At 39.5% G+C, this 18,753-nt stretch overlaps 1 protein-coding gene across 3 annotated transcripts in view; it reads right to left on the bottom strand.

Annotated features, from left to right (window-relative positions):
- LOC131955284 (lachesin) overlaps positions 1 to 18,753 on the bottom strand; it is an 82,976-nt gene that overhangs the window by 7,163 nt on the left and 57,060 nt on the right. The window contains exons 3-5 of one of the 3 annotated variants that reach the window (XM_059319339.1): positions 6,403 to 6,515; positions 4,493 to 4,697; positions 3,881 to 4,054 (exon numbers count right to left, since the gene is read on the bottom strand). In XM_059319339.1, coding sequence (XP_059175322.1) covers positions 3,881 to 4,054; positions 4,493 to 4,697; positions 6,403 to 6,515 — 492 coding nt within the window. Of the gene's footprint in view, positions 1 to 3,880; positions 4,055 to 4,492; positions 4,698 to 6,396; positions 6,516 to 18,753 lie in introns of all 3 variants that reach the window. The other 2 variants (XM_059319340.1, XM_059319338.1) reach the window with 2 other exon arrangements.

Raw genomic sequence — 18,753 nt, forward strand, 5'->3', positions numbered from 1 at the left:
CTTTTATCAGTGTCCGCCCTACGGAAAATTTATCCCCCCCCCCCCTTCGGAGAAAAAAAGTCTAGAAGAAAGACTGGCTCTAGTTACTGCTACCTAGAGCAGTGCTAGCTAGAGCAGTGCTAGCTAGAGCAGTGCTAGCTAGAGCAGTGCTAGCTGGTTACAGCAGCAAAGTAAAGGAAGTGATGGTTTATTAGCTGCAAGCAATAAATATTACATTCAAATCTCTCACATTTATTTAAAAACAACATTACATATACACATTTATAAATGATTAATTATGCCAACCAATGTTTTATTCTCATGACCAAATAACAAAACAGTTTAGAAATCTATCGGTAGGTGTGGGGGAGGGGGGGGGGATCATCACACGTGTCTTCTTGACCTTCGGTGGGGGGGGGGGGGGGGCGGGAATCACATGTGTCTTCTTGACCTTCGGTGCGGGTACTCAAGGTTACCCAGACACAGGACAAAGTTCAAAACACAAGTCAGCGGTTGGTTCGTACTTTTTCAATGTGTATAAACTTGTGTGTGTGTTTGTGTGTGTGTGTGTTAATATGTTTTGTTTCTCTCTTTCTTTCCTCTCTCGATATCTGTGTATATGTATGTCTGTGTATATGTATTTATTTATATATTTATGAGTGTATGTGATAAGCTCGCGTCTGTTCTGCAGTGTTTCTTCCAGACTTTTTTCTCCGGGGGGGTGGGGGGGCACTTGAAATTTTCGGGGGGGGGGGGGGCGGTAGACTTTCTTCGGGGGGGGGGGGGCGGACACTGTTAAAAGTATATATTTTCTATATAAATTATATAAATTTCATTTCGTTGGGGGGGGGGGGGGGAGAGATTTTCGCCCCCCCCCCCCCCCCCCCCCGAAGAGATGCCTGGAAGAAACTCTGCTGTTCTGAGTGAAGCTACCGTGATGTCAATTTTTAAAAGGCGATACAATGAAAATGCTACGGTCATGTATAAATACAAGATTTAAACGGCGATACAATAAAATTGCCACGACTATATATAAAAAAATATTTTAAAAATTACAAATTTACTAAATGTGTGCAGGTAAAACATGCAAGAACAGCAATTAAAGCCGTCAAAAAGTCCATCAACAAAATTAAAAAAAATAAATTAAGCAGCAACAAAATGTCACATACAAAACAAAACTAAGAAGCACATATTGGCACATACGTACTGTAGGTCATAGGTACCACCTGCTCCACCCACCAGAAGCTACTGGCCAAACCATCAAGATCTCGTTTAAAAACCTAGCAATAGTCTACGAGATGATGTACCAAACCATCAAGATCTAGTTTAAAAACCTAGCAATAGTCTACGAGATGATGTACCAAACCATCAAGATCTCGTTTAAAAACCTAGCAATAGTCTACGAGATGATGTACCAAACCATCAAGATCTCGTTTAAAAACCTAGCAATAGTCTACGAGATGATGTACCAAACCATCAAGATCTCGTTTAAAAACCTAGCAATAGTCTACGAGATGATGTACCAAACCATCAAGATCTTGTTTAAAAACCTAGCAATAGTCTACGAGATGATGTATCAAACCATCAAGATCTAGTTTAAAAACCTAGCATAGTCTACGAGATGATGTACCAAACCATCAAGATCTCATTTAAAAACCTAGCCATAGTCTACGAGATGATGTACCAAACCATCAAGATCTCATTTAAAAACCTAGCAATAGTCTACGAGATGATGTACCAAATAATCAAGATCACGTTTATAAATCTAGCAATAGTCTACGAGATGATGTACCAAACCATCAAGATCTAGTTTAAAAACCTAGCATAGTCTACGAGATGATGTACCAAACCATCAAGATCTAGTTTAAAAACCTAGCATAGTCTACGAGATGATGTACCAAACCATCAAGATCTCATTTAAAAACCTAGCCATAGTCTACGAGATGATGTACCAAACCATCAAGATCTAGTTTAAAAACCTAGCAATAGTCTACGAGATGATGTACCAAATAATCAAGATCACGTTTATAAATCTAGCAATAGTCTACGAGATGATGTACCAAACCATCAAGATCTAGTTTAAAAACCTAGCAATAGTCTACGAGATGATGTACCAAATAATCAAGATCACGTTTATAAATCTAGCAATAGTCTACGAGATGATGTACCAAACCATCAAGATCTAGTTTAAAAACCTAGCAATAGTCTACGAGATGATGTACCAAACCATCAAGATCTAGTTTAAAAACCTAGCAATAGTCTACGAGATGATGTACCAAATAATCAAGATCACGTTTATAAACCTAGCAATAGTCTACGAGATGATGTACCAAACCATCAAGATCTAGTTTAAAAACCTAGCATAGTCTACGAGATGATGTACCAAACCATCAAGATCTAGTTTAAAAACCTAGCAATAGTCTACGAGATGATGTACCAAACCATCAAGATCTAGTTTAAAAACCTAGCATAGTCTACGAGATGATGTACCAAATAATCAAGATCTAGTGTAAAAACCTAGCATAGTCTACGAGATGATGTACCAAACCATCAAGATCTAGTTTAAAAACCTAGCATAGTCAACGAGATGATGAACCAAATAATCAAGATCTAGTGTAAAAACCTAGCAGTCTACGAGATGATGTACCAAACCATCAAGATCTCGTTTAAAAACCTAGCAGTCTACGAGAATAACAGTGGTAGACATACGAATACAAATTTTAGATATGAACTTTCGATTTAGCTGTTTTGAAATTTGAGATACGAAGAATAGCGACCTATGAAGTTCGCGGAAAAATAAAATACACATCGAAGTTGCAACTGGCTGTATCGGTGCTATTTGATGACACTGATTTTCTTTACATTCTGAAGGGGCGGGGGAAGGTAGAAACAAATCTCCTCAGACAGGTTTTGTTTTAAAAAACGGCCTGCTACTGACAGTAAGAAAAGCGTGATAAAAGGCAAAGAACAGTGAAAAGCAACTTTTCAATAGATACCCTTTTAAAACTATACATTTGTGAGTCTTTTGATTGGAAGGAAATCTTGATAAGTTGATACAAACAAAACAATTTCTGTAACAAGCCGTAAACAGTGAAAAAAGTTAACAATTTAAATCCCCACCCCACTAAATGCATATTTGGTAAAGTAAAAAAAAATCATTTTCAATTTGAAGCACTTAATCTGATGTAGTAGAACTACGAGCTTGATGCACCAACCAGTCACCGAACCAATCAAATACAAATCAAACTTTGGGCAAGCAGAATGAAAGATTTGTTACAGAAATAACAGGTCAAATACAAAGCAGACTTAGAGCAAGCAGAATGAAAGATTTGTTACAGAAATAACAGGTCAAATACAAAGCAGACTTAGAGCAAGCAGAATGAAAGATTTGTTACAGAAATAACAGGTCAAATACAAAGCAGACTTAGAGCAAGCAGAATGAAAGATTTGTTACAGAAATAACAGGTCAAATACAAAGCAGACTTAGAGCAAGCAGAATGAAAGATTTGTTACAGAAATAACAGATCAAATACAAAGCAGACTTAGAGCAAGCAGAATGAAAGATTTGTTACAGAAATAACAGGTCAAATACATAGCAGACTTAGAGCAAGCAGAATGAAAGATTTGTTACAGAAATAACAGGTCAAATACAAAGCAGACTTAGAGCAAGCAGAATGAAAGATTTGTTACAGAAATAACAGGTCAAATACAAAGCAGACTTTGAGCAAGCAGAATGAAAGATTTGTTACAGAAATAACAGGTCAAATACAAAGCAGACTTTGAGCAATCACAATGTAGCAAGCAAAAGGACAGAATTGTAAGAGAGTAAACTAAAATGCCAGAGCTGAGAGAGAACACGTTGGACGGTGCAGCTTAGGGTACAGTGGTACAGTTTTCTTACTAGAGTCGGCACGGCATGACTCACTCGCTCTCTCCTCTCCGTACGACCTCGGCACACGATACCACGTGACCAGAGGACGGGGAAACCCCGTAGCGTTGCAGGTCAGCGTGACCTTCTCCCCCTCTCTGACGGTGATACTGCCATCCTCGGTTGGCGTCACAATATTGGGTGGCACTGAAATAAATATATGACATGACATGATGTCACAATATTGGGTGGCACTGAAATAAATATATGACATGACATGATGTCACAATATTGGGTGGCACTGAAATAAATATGACATGACATGATGTCACAATATTGGGTGGCACTGAAATAAATATTTGTAGTAATATGACATGACATGACGTGACGTGACGTCACATGACAGATGAAACATGACGTGACAAATGAGACATGACATAAGATGACGTGACATGACCAGCGACCCTGGACATGACAGATGACACATGACAGATGAGATGACGTGACTGACCAGCGACCGAGAGCATGACAGATGACACATGACAGATGACACATGACATAAGATGACGTGACTGACCAGCGACCGAGAGCATGACAGATGACACATGACAGATGACACATGACAGATAAGATGACGTGACTGACCAGCGACCGAGAGCATGACGCCGTGGAAGATGGAGGGGTCCGTGTTGACCTGGCAGGTGTACATGCCCTGGTCCGAGTGCTTGACCTTGTCCAGCTGCAGGTTCCACTCCCTCTCGTTCCGGTGCTGCACGCTCAGCCGCATGTCGTCGATGACCCGCTGGTCGTTGAAGGTGAGCACAGTGTCCCATTGGTCCACCCACACCACCTGCACAGGCAGCAATGGTCAACAAGTCAACAGGGAGATGACTTGGTCACACCATGTGACTTAGTCTAAGTCAGCAGGGTGATGACTTTGTCACACCATGTGACATAGTCTAAGTCAGGGGGAAGGTGACAAAAATTCACCCAACATAAACTTTTATTTACATTTGATCTAGATAAATAGATTGTGAGTCATGATGTGAAGTCAACTTGTGAGTCATGATGTGAAGTCAACTTGTGAGTCATAATGTGAAGTCAACTTGTGAGTCATGATGTGAAGTCAACTTGTGAGTCATAATGTGAAGTCAACTTGTGAGTCATGATGTGAATGACCGATTGAAACATTTGACGCGTGTAACGACGAGGTTCAGAAAGTGCTGCTAATTATTTATTTAAAACATATTTATCTAATTACAGATTTTCTTAAACGACACATTTTCGATTGTAGAAAGTTGTATGAAGAAAGTATAAACGTGGCCAGATTATGAAAACAAAAGGTCCTTATTGTACTTAATAATCTAACAAATGTACAGTTTATAACAAATGTGAAATTTCCTGTTGTTGAAGAGAGAACACACATTGAGCATAGAATGTGATGAGAGAACACACATTGAGCATAGAATGTGAAGAGAGAACACACATTGAGCATAGAATGTGATGAGAGAACACACAATGAGCATAGAATGTGATGAGAGAACACACATTGAGCAAAGAATGTGATGAGAGAACACACACTGAGCATAGAAAATGTGTGGCAGTCAGAGATCTAACAGCACACCGAATAGATTGGATGCTATGGATAGAACCAGCTCCCACTGGCAGGCTGACTGGGTCTAGAACCAGCTCCCACTGGGGCCAGAACCAGCTCCCACTGGGGCCAGAACCAGCTCCCACTGGCAGGCTGACTGGGGCCAGACTGGGCGATGGTCAGCTGCAGTGAGAACTAGTCCGAGCAACCAGCTCAAAGTTTAAAACAGTCGACGGAGATTTGAACAGGAAATTTAGAAAAGTGAAAGCGAAAGTAACATCGGCAAAGCGGAAGTAACACCAGCAAGGCATAAAACATGTCTGAAACAAAAAAAACGAAACAAAGTTCTGATCACAGTGGCAGCGCTTGATGTCCATTCCATGTTAGCCACATCTGCTGCTGACCATACATGTGTTTTTTTATTATTCTTGCTGATTACCTTTTAACCATAGTATTAACAGATTGTCTGCATATATACCACAGTATTAGCAGATGGCCCTTTGCTGTTTAAATTGAAAAGAGTCATTTTATTCATATCTAAAATTACAAAATCATTACAATATGATTTTGGGACAATTACTCAAATTATTGCTAGTTCTAGCTTGTGTAACATTTTTTAGTAGTACAGTAATTAGTTGGTACAAATTTAAAATCATTCTTACATTTAACATATATTTACTGTCATTTAATAGCATTTTACTTCAATTTATGTAATCTAAGTTTGTTAATATTTTATTTTTAAATTAGCTCACCATAAGAAATATAAAGATAAGCTTAGAGGTGTAGCGGAAAGAGAAATATCAGTGTTACGAAGAACCATAAAGAGGTGTATCTAGCTACTAAGAGAGAAACCGGAAATGTCTAGAAATATGCGATAGAAAAGATGACGTGGACAGGTCACCCTCACACGTGACTGTCGGCCAGAGTGACAGGAAATGTAAGCGCATGCAATTACCTTTACCTTATGACGACCTAAATTGCTCACTGAACATGGCAAGATGGCCGTCCGACCTTCCGCTACGGTGATGTTTGTTGACGTGTATTCGATGACGGGTTTTAATGTGCCCAGTACACCTGAAAGTAAAGAACAATAGGATACAATATTTGGAGACATTTGGTGAGGGAACACCTAAAAGTAAAGACACAACAGTAAAACGTAAGATAAAATATTTGGAGACATTTGGTGAGGGAACACCTAAAAGTAAAGACACAACAGTAAAACATGGGATAAAATATGTAGAGACATTTGGTAAGGGAACACCTAAAAGTAAAGACACAACAGTAAAACATGGGATAAAATATGTAGAGACATTTGGTGAGGGAACACCTTAAAGTAAAGACACAACAGTAAAACATGGGATAAAATATTTGGAGACATTTGGTGAGGGAACACCTTAAAGTAAAGACACAACAGTAAAACATGGGATAAAATATGTAGAGACATTTGGTGAGGGAACACCTTAAAGTAAAGACACAACAGTAAAACGTAAGATAAAATATTTGGAGACATTTGGTGAGGGAACACCTTAAAGTAAAGACACAACAGTAAAACGTAAGATAAAATATGTAGAGACATTTGGTGAGGGAACACCTTAAAGTAAAGACACAACAGTAAAACGTAAGATAAAATATGTAGAGACATTTGGTGAGGGAACACCTTAAAGTAAAGACACAACAGTAAAACGTAAGATAAAATATTTGGAGACATTTGGTGAGGGAACACCTTAAAGTAAAGACACAACAGTAAAACATGGGATAAAATATTTGGAGACATTTGGTGAGGGAACACCTTAAAGTAAAGACACAACAGTAAAACGTAAGATAAAATATGTAGAGACATTTGGTGAGGGAACACCTTAAAGTAAAGACACAACAGTAAAACATGGGATAAAATATTTGGAGACATTTGGTGAGGGAACACCTTAAAGTAAAGACACAACAGTAAAACGTAAGATAAAATATGTAGAGACATTTGGTGAGGGAACACCTTAAAGTAAAGACACAACAGTAAAACGTAAGATAAAATATTTGGAGACATTTGGTGAGGGAACACCTTAAAGTAAAGACACAACAGTAAAACGTAAGATAAAATATGTAGAGACATTTGGTGAGGGAACACCTTAAAGTAAAGACACAACAGTAAAACATGGGATAAAATATGTAGAGACATTTGGTGAGGGAACACCTAAAAGTAAAGACACAACAGTAAAACATGGGATAAAATATTTGGAGACATTTGGTGAGGGAACACCTTAAAGTAAAGACACAACAGTAAAACATGGGATAAAATATGTAGAGACATTTGGTGAGGGAACACCTAAAAGTAAAGACACAACAGTAAAACATGGGATAAAATATGTGGAGACATTTTGTGGGGGAACACCTAAAAGTAAAGACACAACAGTAGAACATGGGATAAAATATGTGGAGACATTTTGTGGGGGAACACCTAAAAGTAAAGACACAACAGTAAAACGTAAGATAAAATATTTGGAGACATTAGGTGAGGGAACACCTTAAAGTAAAGACACAACAGTAAAACGTAAGATAAAATATTTGGAGACATTTGGTGAGGGAACACCTTAAAGTAAAGACACAACAGTAAAACGTAAGATAAAATATTTGGAGACATTTGGTGAGGGAACACCTTAAAGTAAAGACACAACAGTAAAACATGGGATAAAATATGTAGAGACATTTGGTGAGGGAACACCTAAAAGTAAAGACACAACAGTAAAACATGGGATAAAATATTTGGAGACATTTGGTGAGGGAACACCTTAAAGTAAAGACACAACAGTAAAACGTAAGATAAAATATTTGGAGACATTTGGTGAGGGAACACCTTAAAGTAAAGACACAACAGTAAAACGTAAGATAAAATATTTGGAGACATTTGGTGAGGGAACACCTTAAAGTAAAGACACAACAGTAAAACATGGGATAAAATATGTAGAGACATTTGGTGAGGGAACACCTAAAAGTAAAGACACAACAGTAAAACATGGGATAAAATATTTGGAGACATTTGGTGAGGGAACACCTAAAAGTAAAGACACAACAGTAAAACATGGGATAAAATATGTAGAGACATTTGGTGAGGGAACACCTTAAAGTAAAGACACAACAGTAAAACATGGGATAAAATATGTGGAGACATTTGGTGAGGGAACACCTTAAAGTAAAGACACAACAGAAAAACATGGGATAAAATATGTAGAGACATTTGGTGAGGGAACACCTTAAAGTAAAGACACAACAGTAAAACGTAAGATAAAATATTTGGAGACATTTGGTGAGGGAACACCTTAAAGTAAAGACACAACAGTAAAACATGGGATAAAATATTTGGAGACATTTGGTGAGGGAACACCTAAAAGTAAAGACACAACAGTAAAACATGGGATAAAATATGTAGAGACATTTGGTGAGGGAACACCTAAAAGTAAAGACACAACAGTAAAACATGGGATAAAATATTTGGAGACATTTGGTGAGGGAACACCTAAAAGTAAAGACACAACAGTAAAACATGGGATAAAATATTTGGAGACATTTGGTGAGGGAACACCTAAAAGTAAAGACACAACAGTAAAACATGGGATAAAATATTTGGAGACATTTGGTGAGGGAACACCTAAAAGTAAAGACACAACAGTAAAACATGGGATAAAATATTTGGAGACATTTGGTGAGGGAACACCTAAAAGTAAAGACACAACAGTAGAACATGGGATAAAATATTTGAAGAAATAGAGGAAAAAAACATTTCTTTAATGAAAGGATTGGACAATTAAAATATGTAAATGCTTTTATAAAAGAAATGAAGTTTCAGTAGGTCTTCCTCAGTAGGTCTACTTCAGTAGGTCTAGCTCAGTAAGTCTACCTCAGTAGGTCTACCTCGGCCTACCTCAGTAGGTCTACCTGCAGTAGGTCTACCTACCTCAGTAGGTGTACCTACCTCAGTAGGTCTACCTGCAGTAGGTCTACCTCAGTAGGTCTACCTCAGTAGGTCTACCTGCAGTAGGTCTACCTCAGTAGGTCTAGCTCAGTGGGCTACATCAGTAAATTTCATTAAAAGGAACATACGTCATCAATTTCTTTAAAAGGAACATACGTCATAAATTTCATTAAAAGGAACATACGTCATAAATTTCATTAAAAGAAACATACGTCATAAATTTCATTAAAAGAAACATACGTCATAAATTTCATTAAAAGGAACATACGTCATAAATTTCATTAAAACATTATTTCCTATTGTGCTAATTGGGGAATCATTGGATGATTCACGCTGCAATAATAAAATAATCATTTTAGAAAAAAAATGATATTACGAAATTGATGAAAAATCCGGCCATCCGGCAAAATTTCTCACATATAAATTTCAATATTCGCCATATCATTGTATGATTTATTATAATTTTTATGTCATACATTTGTGTGTGTGTTTCGGATCACACGGAGATTTAACATAAGGTTAACAGCAATCATTTTATAATTAGCGTGTCTTCAATGTACATGTTGGTCAGACGATAGTAGCCCACGTGACATACATTCAAGCTGAGCATCGGTGCTGTTCGTGAAACAGAAACTCTAGAATACTGACCACCCACCCACTCACCTCCCCCCCCCCTCCCCTCTCAATTCTAAGCATCCGCCCCTGTGTTGTTTGATTAAAATTCTGTACGATCAATTTTTCAAGCCCATCATTTTTTTTTTAATCGGATGTGGGGAAAAAAAAAGAGCCTATAAAAAAAAATAGGCTTACGTAGTGACGGCTGGGTAGGAGGGGGTGGGGGTGACGGGGTAGGGACGGGGAGCGGGGTGTGAGAGAGCGAATCCTTTTTTTAGCTGTTTCATTTATCTCAAGTAATGTGGACATGTAGCCCACACGTTACCCCACAGCTCCCCCCCCCCACCATCACTGGCCCACCGGATCACCCCCTCCCTCCCCCCACCATCACTGGCCCACCGGATCACCCCCTCCCATCGACTGGGCAAGCTGCATCCCATGCTGACATGTAGCGTCCCGATACACGACGATCGTTTATAACGGCCGAGTAGGAAACATTTGATTGGCTGTTTCCTTTCATTCATTAATATGGCGCTGCTACATTTGTAAGCATTTCCTTTAATCTGTAGCAACAGATCTATGGGCCTCGGTATTTATAGGTTTATGGCTTTATATACCAAAAGGCTTTGGGTATCCACGGGTCTATGTATCCACAGACCTATGTGTCTTTATATCAACAGGTCTATGGGTCTTTATATCCACATGTCTATGGGTCTTTATATCCACATGTCTATGGTTCTTTATATCCACATGTCTATGGGTCTTTATATCCACATGTCTATGGGTCTTTATATCCACATGTCTATGGTTCTTTATATCAACAGGTCTATGTGTCTTTATATCATCAGGTCTATGTGTCTTTATATCCACATGTCTATGGGTCTTTATATCATCAGGTTTATGGGTCTTTATATCCACATGTCTATGGGTCTTTATATCAACAGGTCTATGGGTCTTTATATCCACATGTCTATGGGTCTTTATATCAACAGGTCTATGGGTCTTTATATCATCAGGTCTATGGGTCTTTATATTCACAGGTCTATTGGTCTTTATATACACAGGTCTATGGGTCTTTATATCCACAGGTCTATTGGTCTTTATATCCACAGGTCTATGGGTCTTTATGTCCACAGGTCTATGGGTCTTTATATCCACAGCTCTATCGGTCTTTATATCCAAATGTCTATGGGTCTTTATATCATCAGGTCTATGGGTCTTTATATCATCAGGTCTATGGGTCTTTATATCCACAGGTCTATTGGTCTTTATATCCACAGGTCTATGGGTCTTTATATCCACATGTCTATGGGTCTTTATATCCACATGTCTATGGGTCTATATCATCAGGTTTATGGGTCTTTGATATCAAGAGGTCTATGGGTCTTTATATCCACAGGTCTATGTGTCTAAATATACAGGGTCCATGGGTTTCTATATCTGTGGGTCTATGGGGGCAATGTATCCACATGATATAGCCTTCTATATCCATGGGATTATGGACCTCTATATCCACTGAGGCCAGAACCAATGGGTCTATGCGCCTCTATGTGCATAGATTTGTTGTTGACGTGTACATCCAGATATTGTCTGTCGAGTTTTATTTGTAAGACGGGACAAACAGTGGAAAAATCATTGACACATTATGCGCGATAATTAAAATGGAAGCTTTCACTGAAATATACACCGGGTAATTTTGATTGGCCACATATCTGTTTCCTAATGTCTGTTTCAAATCCCCAAACTCAAAATAAAATTGATTTCCATATTTTCTATTTCCTTCTCTTAAATATTGTCCAAATGGCGTTTTTTGATTGGCCAGAAACTGCGGGTATCACGTGGTTTGTATCAACTCATCATTTTCATGCACGTTTATTAACTCAACAAATGGGAATGGAATAATCAGCAAAGTGTTGTCCCACCCCCTCCCATGCCCAAATTTGATTAACCAGAGATCGGGCAGTCAGCGGTGTCGGTCAAAAGGTCCCATTTTCATAATGTATTTATAAAGCCAGTCACCCCTTCTTAATTAGTCAGTTATGAGTAGGTCTTTCGGTAGTGCTTTCAACATGTTTAATCTAGGCAGCTTGACTGCCTTTTGCCAATATCTGCGCTTGAATCTTTAGACAAACACTCATGTAACACACATATGTACACATAAAGGAGCCTAGATTGACACATACCCACACCTTTGATTCATACAGATTTACACACTGATTAAAGCTGGAATGTACACACATATTTACACATAGATTTACATATCTATTTATACATATTTAATCATACATTTACACATAGGGTTACATTGATTAACACCAGTGAACAGACATTTGGCGTACACTAGAGAACAGACATTTCGTGTACACTAGAGAGCAGACATTTGGTGTACACTAGAGAACAGACATTTCGTGTACACTAGAGAGCAGACATTTGGTGTACACTAGAGAGCAGACATTTGGTGTACATTAGAGAACAGACATTTGGTGTACACCAGAGAACAGACATTTGGTGTACACCAGAGAACAGACATTTGGTGTACACCAGAGAACAGACATTTGGTGTACACCAGAGAACAGACATTTGGTGTACACCAGAGAACAGACATTTGGTGTACACCAGAGAACAGACATTTGGTGTACACTAGAGAACAGACATTTGGTGTACACTAGAGAACAGACATTTGGTGTACACCAGAGAACAGACATTTGGTGTACACTAGAGAACAGACATTTGGTGTACACTAGAGAACAGACATTTCGTGTACAGAGAGCAGACATTTGGTGTACACTAGAGAACAGACATTTGGTGTACACCAGAGAACAGACATTTGGTGTACACAAGAGAACAGACATTTGGTGTACACCAGAGAACAGACATTTCGTGTACACAAGAGAACAGACATTTGGTGTACATAGAGAACAGACATTGGTGTACAACAGAGAGCAGACATTTGGTGTACACTAGAGAACAGACATTTCGTGTACAGAGAGCAGACATTTGGTGTACACCAGAGAACAGACATTTCGTGTACACAAGAGAACAGACATTTGGTGTACACCAGAGAACAGATTTGGTGTACAGAGAACAGACATTTGGTGTACAACAGAGAACAGATTTGGTGTACAGAGAACAGACATTTCGTGTACATAGAGAACAGACATTGGTGTACAACAGAGAGCAGACATTTGGTGTACACTAGAGAACAGACATTTCGTGTACACCAGAGAACAGACATTTGATGTATCATACAGCTAGCCAGTATCTGCCTGTCATATTGTTTGATGTATCATACATCTTCCCGTTATCTGCCAGTATCTGCCCGCCATCAGAGTTTCTTCCAGGCATCTCTTCGGAGGGGCTAAGCCCCCCCACCCCCGAAATTTTTTACCGCCCCCCCCCCCGAACGAAATGAAATTTATATAATTTATATAGAAAATATATACTTTTAACAGTGTCCGCCCCCCCCCCCCCGAAGAAAGTTTACCGCCCTCCCTCCGAAAATTTCAAGTGCCCCCCCCCCCCCGGAGAAAAAAGTCTGGAAGAAACACTGCCTGTCATATTGTCTATCATACAGCCGGCCTGTATCTGCCTGTATCTGCCAGTATCTGCCTGTCATACAGCCGGCCTGTATCTGCCAGTATCTGCCTATGACCAGCCCAGCTAAGCTTGTATTAAGAAGGACGGTAGGCCAGAGTCATGAAACCTACAAAGGACGGCCAATGCTAGATGTTGGTACTGATGCTCCGCTCATGATTGCCTCCAGAGCTTGCGATACCTGAAGCCTGACCAAAAGCTGTCAGCCCGCCATATCGCTGCCCGACGGAAAATTAATTCCAGACAGCGACGCCACTTCTCCAGCTCCCCGCTATTTTATGTCACGCGGAAACCAGCGCTGTGCGCGTGACGTCACAGCCAATCCGTTTTTCCTAGGAACGCACTGAATGAAATCACGAGGGATTACTCTTATCTCTCTTAGAGAAGTCGTGGTGAAGATTGATTCCCCCTGATTTATCTACTAGCTGGCCTTAATTCGCTCCCCTTCACGGCCCCGGGCCCGACACGGCGTGTTCTTCAGTGCCATCACCAACAGCCAATCAATGGAGGAGACACATTTTTTATGGACCAACATGCTCAACAATTTGACAATCTTCCATTACAGAAGACAACTGGACCTTCCGAACGTGCTACTGCTATCACTTGGCTGAGGTATCACAGGAGAAGGGAGCCTCGTGATGGATTCTTGAGACATAATTCTATACAGTCTTCAAGCAAAGAACTGCCCATATTGTCTACAAGCATAGAACTGTCCATATTGTCTACAAGCACAGAACTGCCCATATTGTCTACAAGCATAGAACTGTACATATTGTCTACAATCATAGAACTGCTCATATTGTCTACAAGCATAGAACTGTACATATTGTCTACAATCATAGAACTGCCCATATTGTCTACAAGCATAGAACTGTCCATATTGTCTACAAGCATAGAACTGTCCATATTGTCTACAAGCACAGAACTGCCCACATTGTCTACAAGCATAGAACTGTCCATATTGTCTACAATCATAGAACTGCCCATATTGTCTACAAGCATAGAACTGTCCATATTGTCTACAAGCATAGAACTGTCCATATTGTCTACAATCATAGAACTGTCAATATTGTCTACAAGCATAGAACTGTCCTTATTGTCTACAAGCACAGAACTGCCCATATTGTCTACAAGCATAGAACTGTCCATATTGTCTACAAGCATAGAACTGCCCATATTGTCTACAAGCATAGAACTGTCCATATTGTCTACAAGCATAGAACTGTCCTTATTGTCTACAAGCACAGAACTGCCCATATTGTCTACAAGCATAGAACTGTCCATATTGTCTACAATCATAGAACTGCCCATATTGTCTACAAGCATAGAACTGTCCATATTGTCTACAAGCATAGAACTGTCCATATTGTCTACAATCATAGAACTGTCAATATTGTCTACAAGCATAGAACTGTCCTTATTGTCTACAAGCACAGAACTGCCCATATTGTCTACAAGCATAGAACTGTCCATATTGTCTACAAGCATAGAACTGCCCATATTGTCTACAAGCATAGAACTGTCCATATTGTCTACAAGCATAGAACTGCCCATATTGTCTACAAGCATAGAACTGTCCATATTGTCAACAAGCGATGCTGCTAAACGTTTTCTGATTAATTTTGAACGTCATGAGCGACTGTAGTTATTAGAGATAAATTAGGCCTGTCACTTCATAGCGTTAGGCTCTGCTAATTAACTCCAGCAACACAGTCCTATCCTAGCATTCAGCCACTGGCCCTAACACAATCCTATCCTAGCATTCACCTTGCTACCTCCCCTAACTCACTCCTATCCTATTGTTAAACCTTCTAATGACTGCATCAACCCAGTCCTATCCTAGTGTTAAACCTTCTAATGACTGCAGCAACCCAGTCCTATCCTAGTGTTAAACCTTCTAATGACTGCAGCAACCCAGTCCTATCCTATTGTTAAACCTTCTAATGACTGCATCAACCCAGTCCTATCCTATTGTTAAACCTTCTTATGACTGCAGCAACCCAGTCCTATCCTAGTGTTAAACCTTCTAATGACTGCATCAACCCAGTCCTATCCTAGTGTTAAACCTTCTAATGACTGCAGCAACCCAGTCCTATCCTAGTGTTAAACCTTCTAATGACTGCATCAACCCAGTCCTATCCTAGTGTTAAACCTTCTAATGACTGCAGCAACCCAGTCCTATCCTAGTGTTAAACCTTCTAATGACTGCATCAACCCAGTCCTATCCTAGTGTTAAACCTTCTAATGACTGCATCAACCCAGTCCTATCCTAGTGTTAAACCTTCTAATGACTGCAGCAACCCAGTCCTATCCTAGCGTCAAAAACTCTCGAAAATTGTATCCTACTAAAAAATTCATGCTGCTTTCATAAACTTCAGAAAGAGAAAACTTTAAAATATTTTACTGGTTAATAAAATCATCTTCTGTTGTATTTATGGGGCTTAAGGGACAGTTAAGTTGTGTGTGAAGTTAAACGCCTAAAATAGTTGGCTTGTTAATTTTAGTTTCATTCAAAGTGTTCAACTTTTTTCTATCATCATGTTCACCAAAATGATCATTTTTGTTTCATCAGTCTAAACACGTCAATGGACATCAGCGATACTCTAACTGCGTCATAGAAATCCACCCTAGTTACACCAATAATAGAGTGGGCGTAGAAGCAGAGTGGACGTAGCAGTAGAGTCGGCGTAGTAGAGTGGACGTGGCAGTACAGTCGGCGTAGAAGTAGAGTGGACGTGACAGTAGAGTCGGCGTAGAAGTAGAGTGGACGTGGCAGTAGAGTCGGTGTAGTAGAGTGGACGTGGCAGTAGAGTCGGCGTAGTAGAGTGGACGTGGCAGTAGAGTCGGCGTAGAAGTAGAGTGGACGTGGCAGTAGAGTCGGCGTAGTAGAGTGGACGTGGCAGTAGAGTCGGCGTAGAAGTAGAGTGGACGTGGCAGTAGAGTCGGCGTACAAGTAGAGTGGACGTGGCAGTAGAGTCGACGTACAAGTAGAGTGGCGTGGCAGTAGAGTCGACGTACAAGTAGAGTGGACGTGGCAGTAGAGTCGACGTACAAGTAGAGTGGACGTGGCAGTAGAGTCGGCGTACAAGTAGAGTGGACGTGGCAGTAGAGTAGTTGTGGAAAAGAATGGGTTATGAGTTTGATATTGGTGCCAAAGTACGTGTCAGTTACCTGAAACTGGTTCCTGTAAGAGTTAAGGTCTGATGATATCTCTTGTATTATCTCTACTCATTAGCGTAGATAAGCTAATATATATATATATATATATATATATATATATATATATATATATATATATATATATATATATATATATATATATATTGTATTTAAAGATGGCATGTTTCTGTGTATATATTGCATTTAGTATTTATTCTAAAGCTTTTTAAAATATATTCTTTTTTCAAAAAGCTTTTGATCCATTATTTATTACTAAAATGATTAAAATATACATTACTATTTTTCAAACCGATTAGCAGACTATACTGAAACACAACCGAATCCGAAATCTGAAGTACCAACAGCAGCAAGTGCTTTCCTTTGTTGAATTAGACCTACCGGGGATAAAATGTTGTGAAGAAAGATTTAATCCCAGTTTGATTCGTGCCGGCCTGACGAAATTTGTTTGCTTGTCATGGCGGCTGTGATCCTGAGTGTTGGGGGCGGGCGTGTAATGAAATACAAACACGAGTCGGTGATTTAGGAAACATTAGTTTGAGCCGACACTCGGCCAGCCCTGGCGAGAAAATTTGATTTGGGCCACCATAAAGGATAAGATAGCGAGAAATATGAAAACGGCAGTGGTTTATGAGATGTTGCGGCAGACACGCGTTGATTCTACTGTAATTCCAACAATAGGCCGACTAGGACCGAGTGATTCACGCCCCTTATGATTTGAAAAAAACGCACAGCTTTATTCCCCTTGCGATCCCCTAAAAATCGAATTTCAGATGGCGAGGCACTAAAGACAATCTAAGGGAGAGGATAATTGTGATAAAGGCTGACAACTCTAAATTTCTACAAATCGTCCTGGAGTTTGAACACAGTTCTATCAATATGCATGAGGATGAGCTGGCGCGCAGGGGGTGGAGAAAGATATGCGGCCGGCGCGCCTAGTTTATAGGACATAGTGACGACCTGGGAATAGGCCCGGGAGGGTGGGGCGTGCTGGCATGGGGTGGGCAAATAACTTGTCATGTTTCATGAAGGGCAGAACCTTAGAGACAAGTGGATCACGTCACGTGTGCTGTGGGCTGGGCTGGAGGGGTGGGGGGTGATGTTGTTCTGTGTAATAAAACCAATGCCAAGGTCATTAATACTTACTCATTGACGCGTACAATCATTAATACATGCATTCATTAATACTTACATTAAATCAAAATTAAATTAATGTTTCACCCCCTCCACACAGAGACCCCCTCTCATACACAGACCCCCCACCCCCTCCCCCCACACCTTGAATAACCTTTAAATACCCATTTTGTCAGTGACAAAGAAATTGGTTTTGAGAGTTGTGTCCCTTAGAGAAGAGAGATAACTCAACATCGTTTAATACAACTTGAGATCCCAATGACTCGAGCTTGGTTAGACCGGAGACAATTCAAATGGGCGCGCTTATGTAGGGAGAAATTGATATTGCCTTTACTATTTACGTTTAGAGATATTGATGGTATTCACGGTTTCAGTTTGGAGAAATTGATATTGCCTTCACTGTTTACATTTAGAGATATTGATGGTATTCACGGTTTCAGTTTGGAGAAATTGATATTGCCTTTACTATTTACATTTAGAGATATTGATGGTATTCACGGTTTCAGTTTATGAGAAATTGATATTGCTTCCACTTTTTACGTTTTAAGATAAATATATAGCTTTCACTGTTTACGTTTTAGAGAAATAGATAGTTTTCACTGTTTAAGTTTGGAGAAGTTACCATTTTTACATCAATAATTTACATGGTAAAAAGCCACAAACATTCAGGTTTAAAAATGACAGCAGTGTGATGTCATACTTTCTGAAAATTACTCCTCGTCTCATGTCGAAAGAAATTAACGCCCCCCCCCCCCCCCAGTGTTACCTCCCCTAATGAATGTTAAGAATAGTTGTTTTGGTATTTGATCCTAATTGAGAAAATACAAAAGA

Source organism: Physella acuta, unplaced genomic scaffold (genome assembly GCF_028476545.2).
Source record: "Physella acuta isolate Inbredline_101_S28 unplaced genomic scaffold, ASM2847654v3 ptg001062l, whole genome shotgun sequence".
Classification (NCBI taxonomy): domain Eukaryota; kingdom Metazoa; phylum Mollusca; class Gastropoda; family Physidae; genus Physella; species Physella acuta.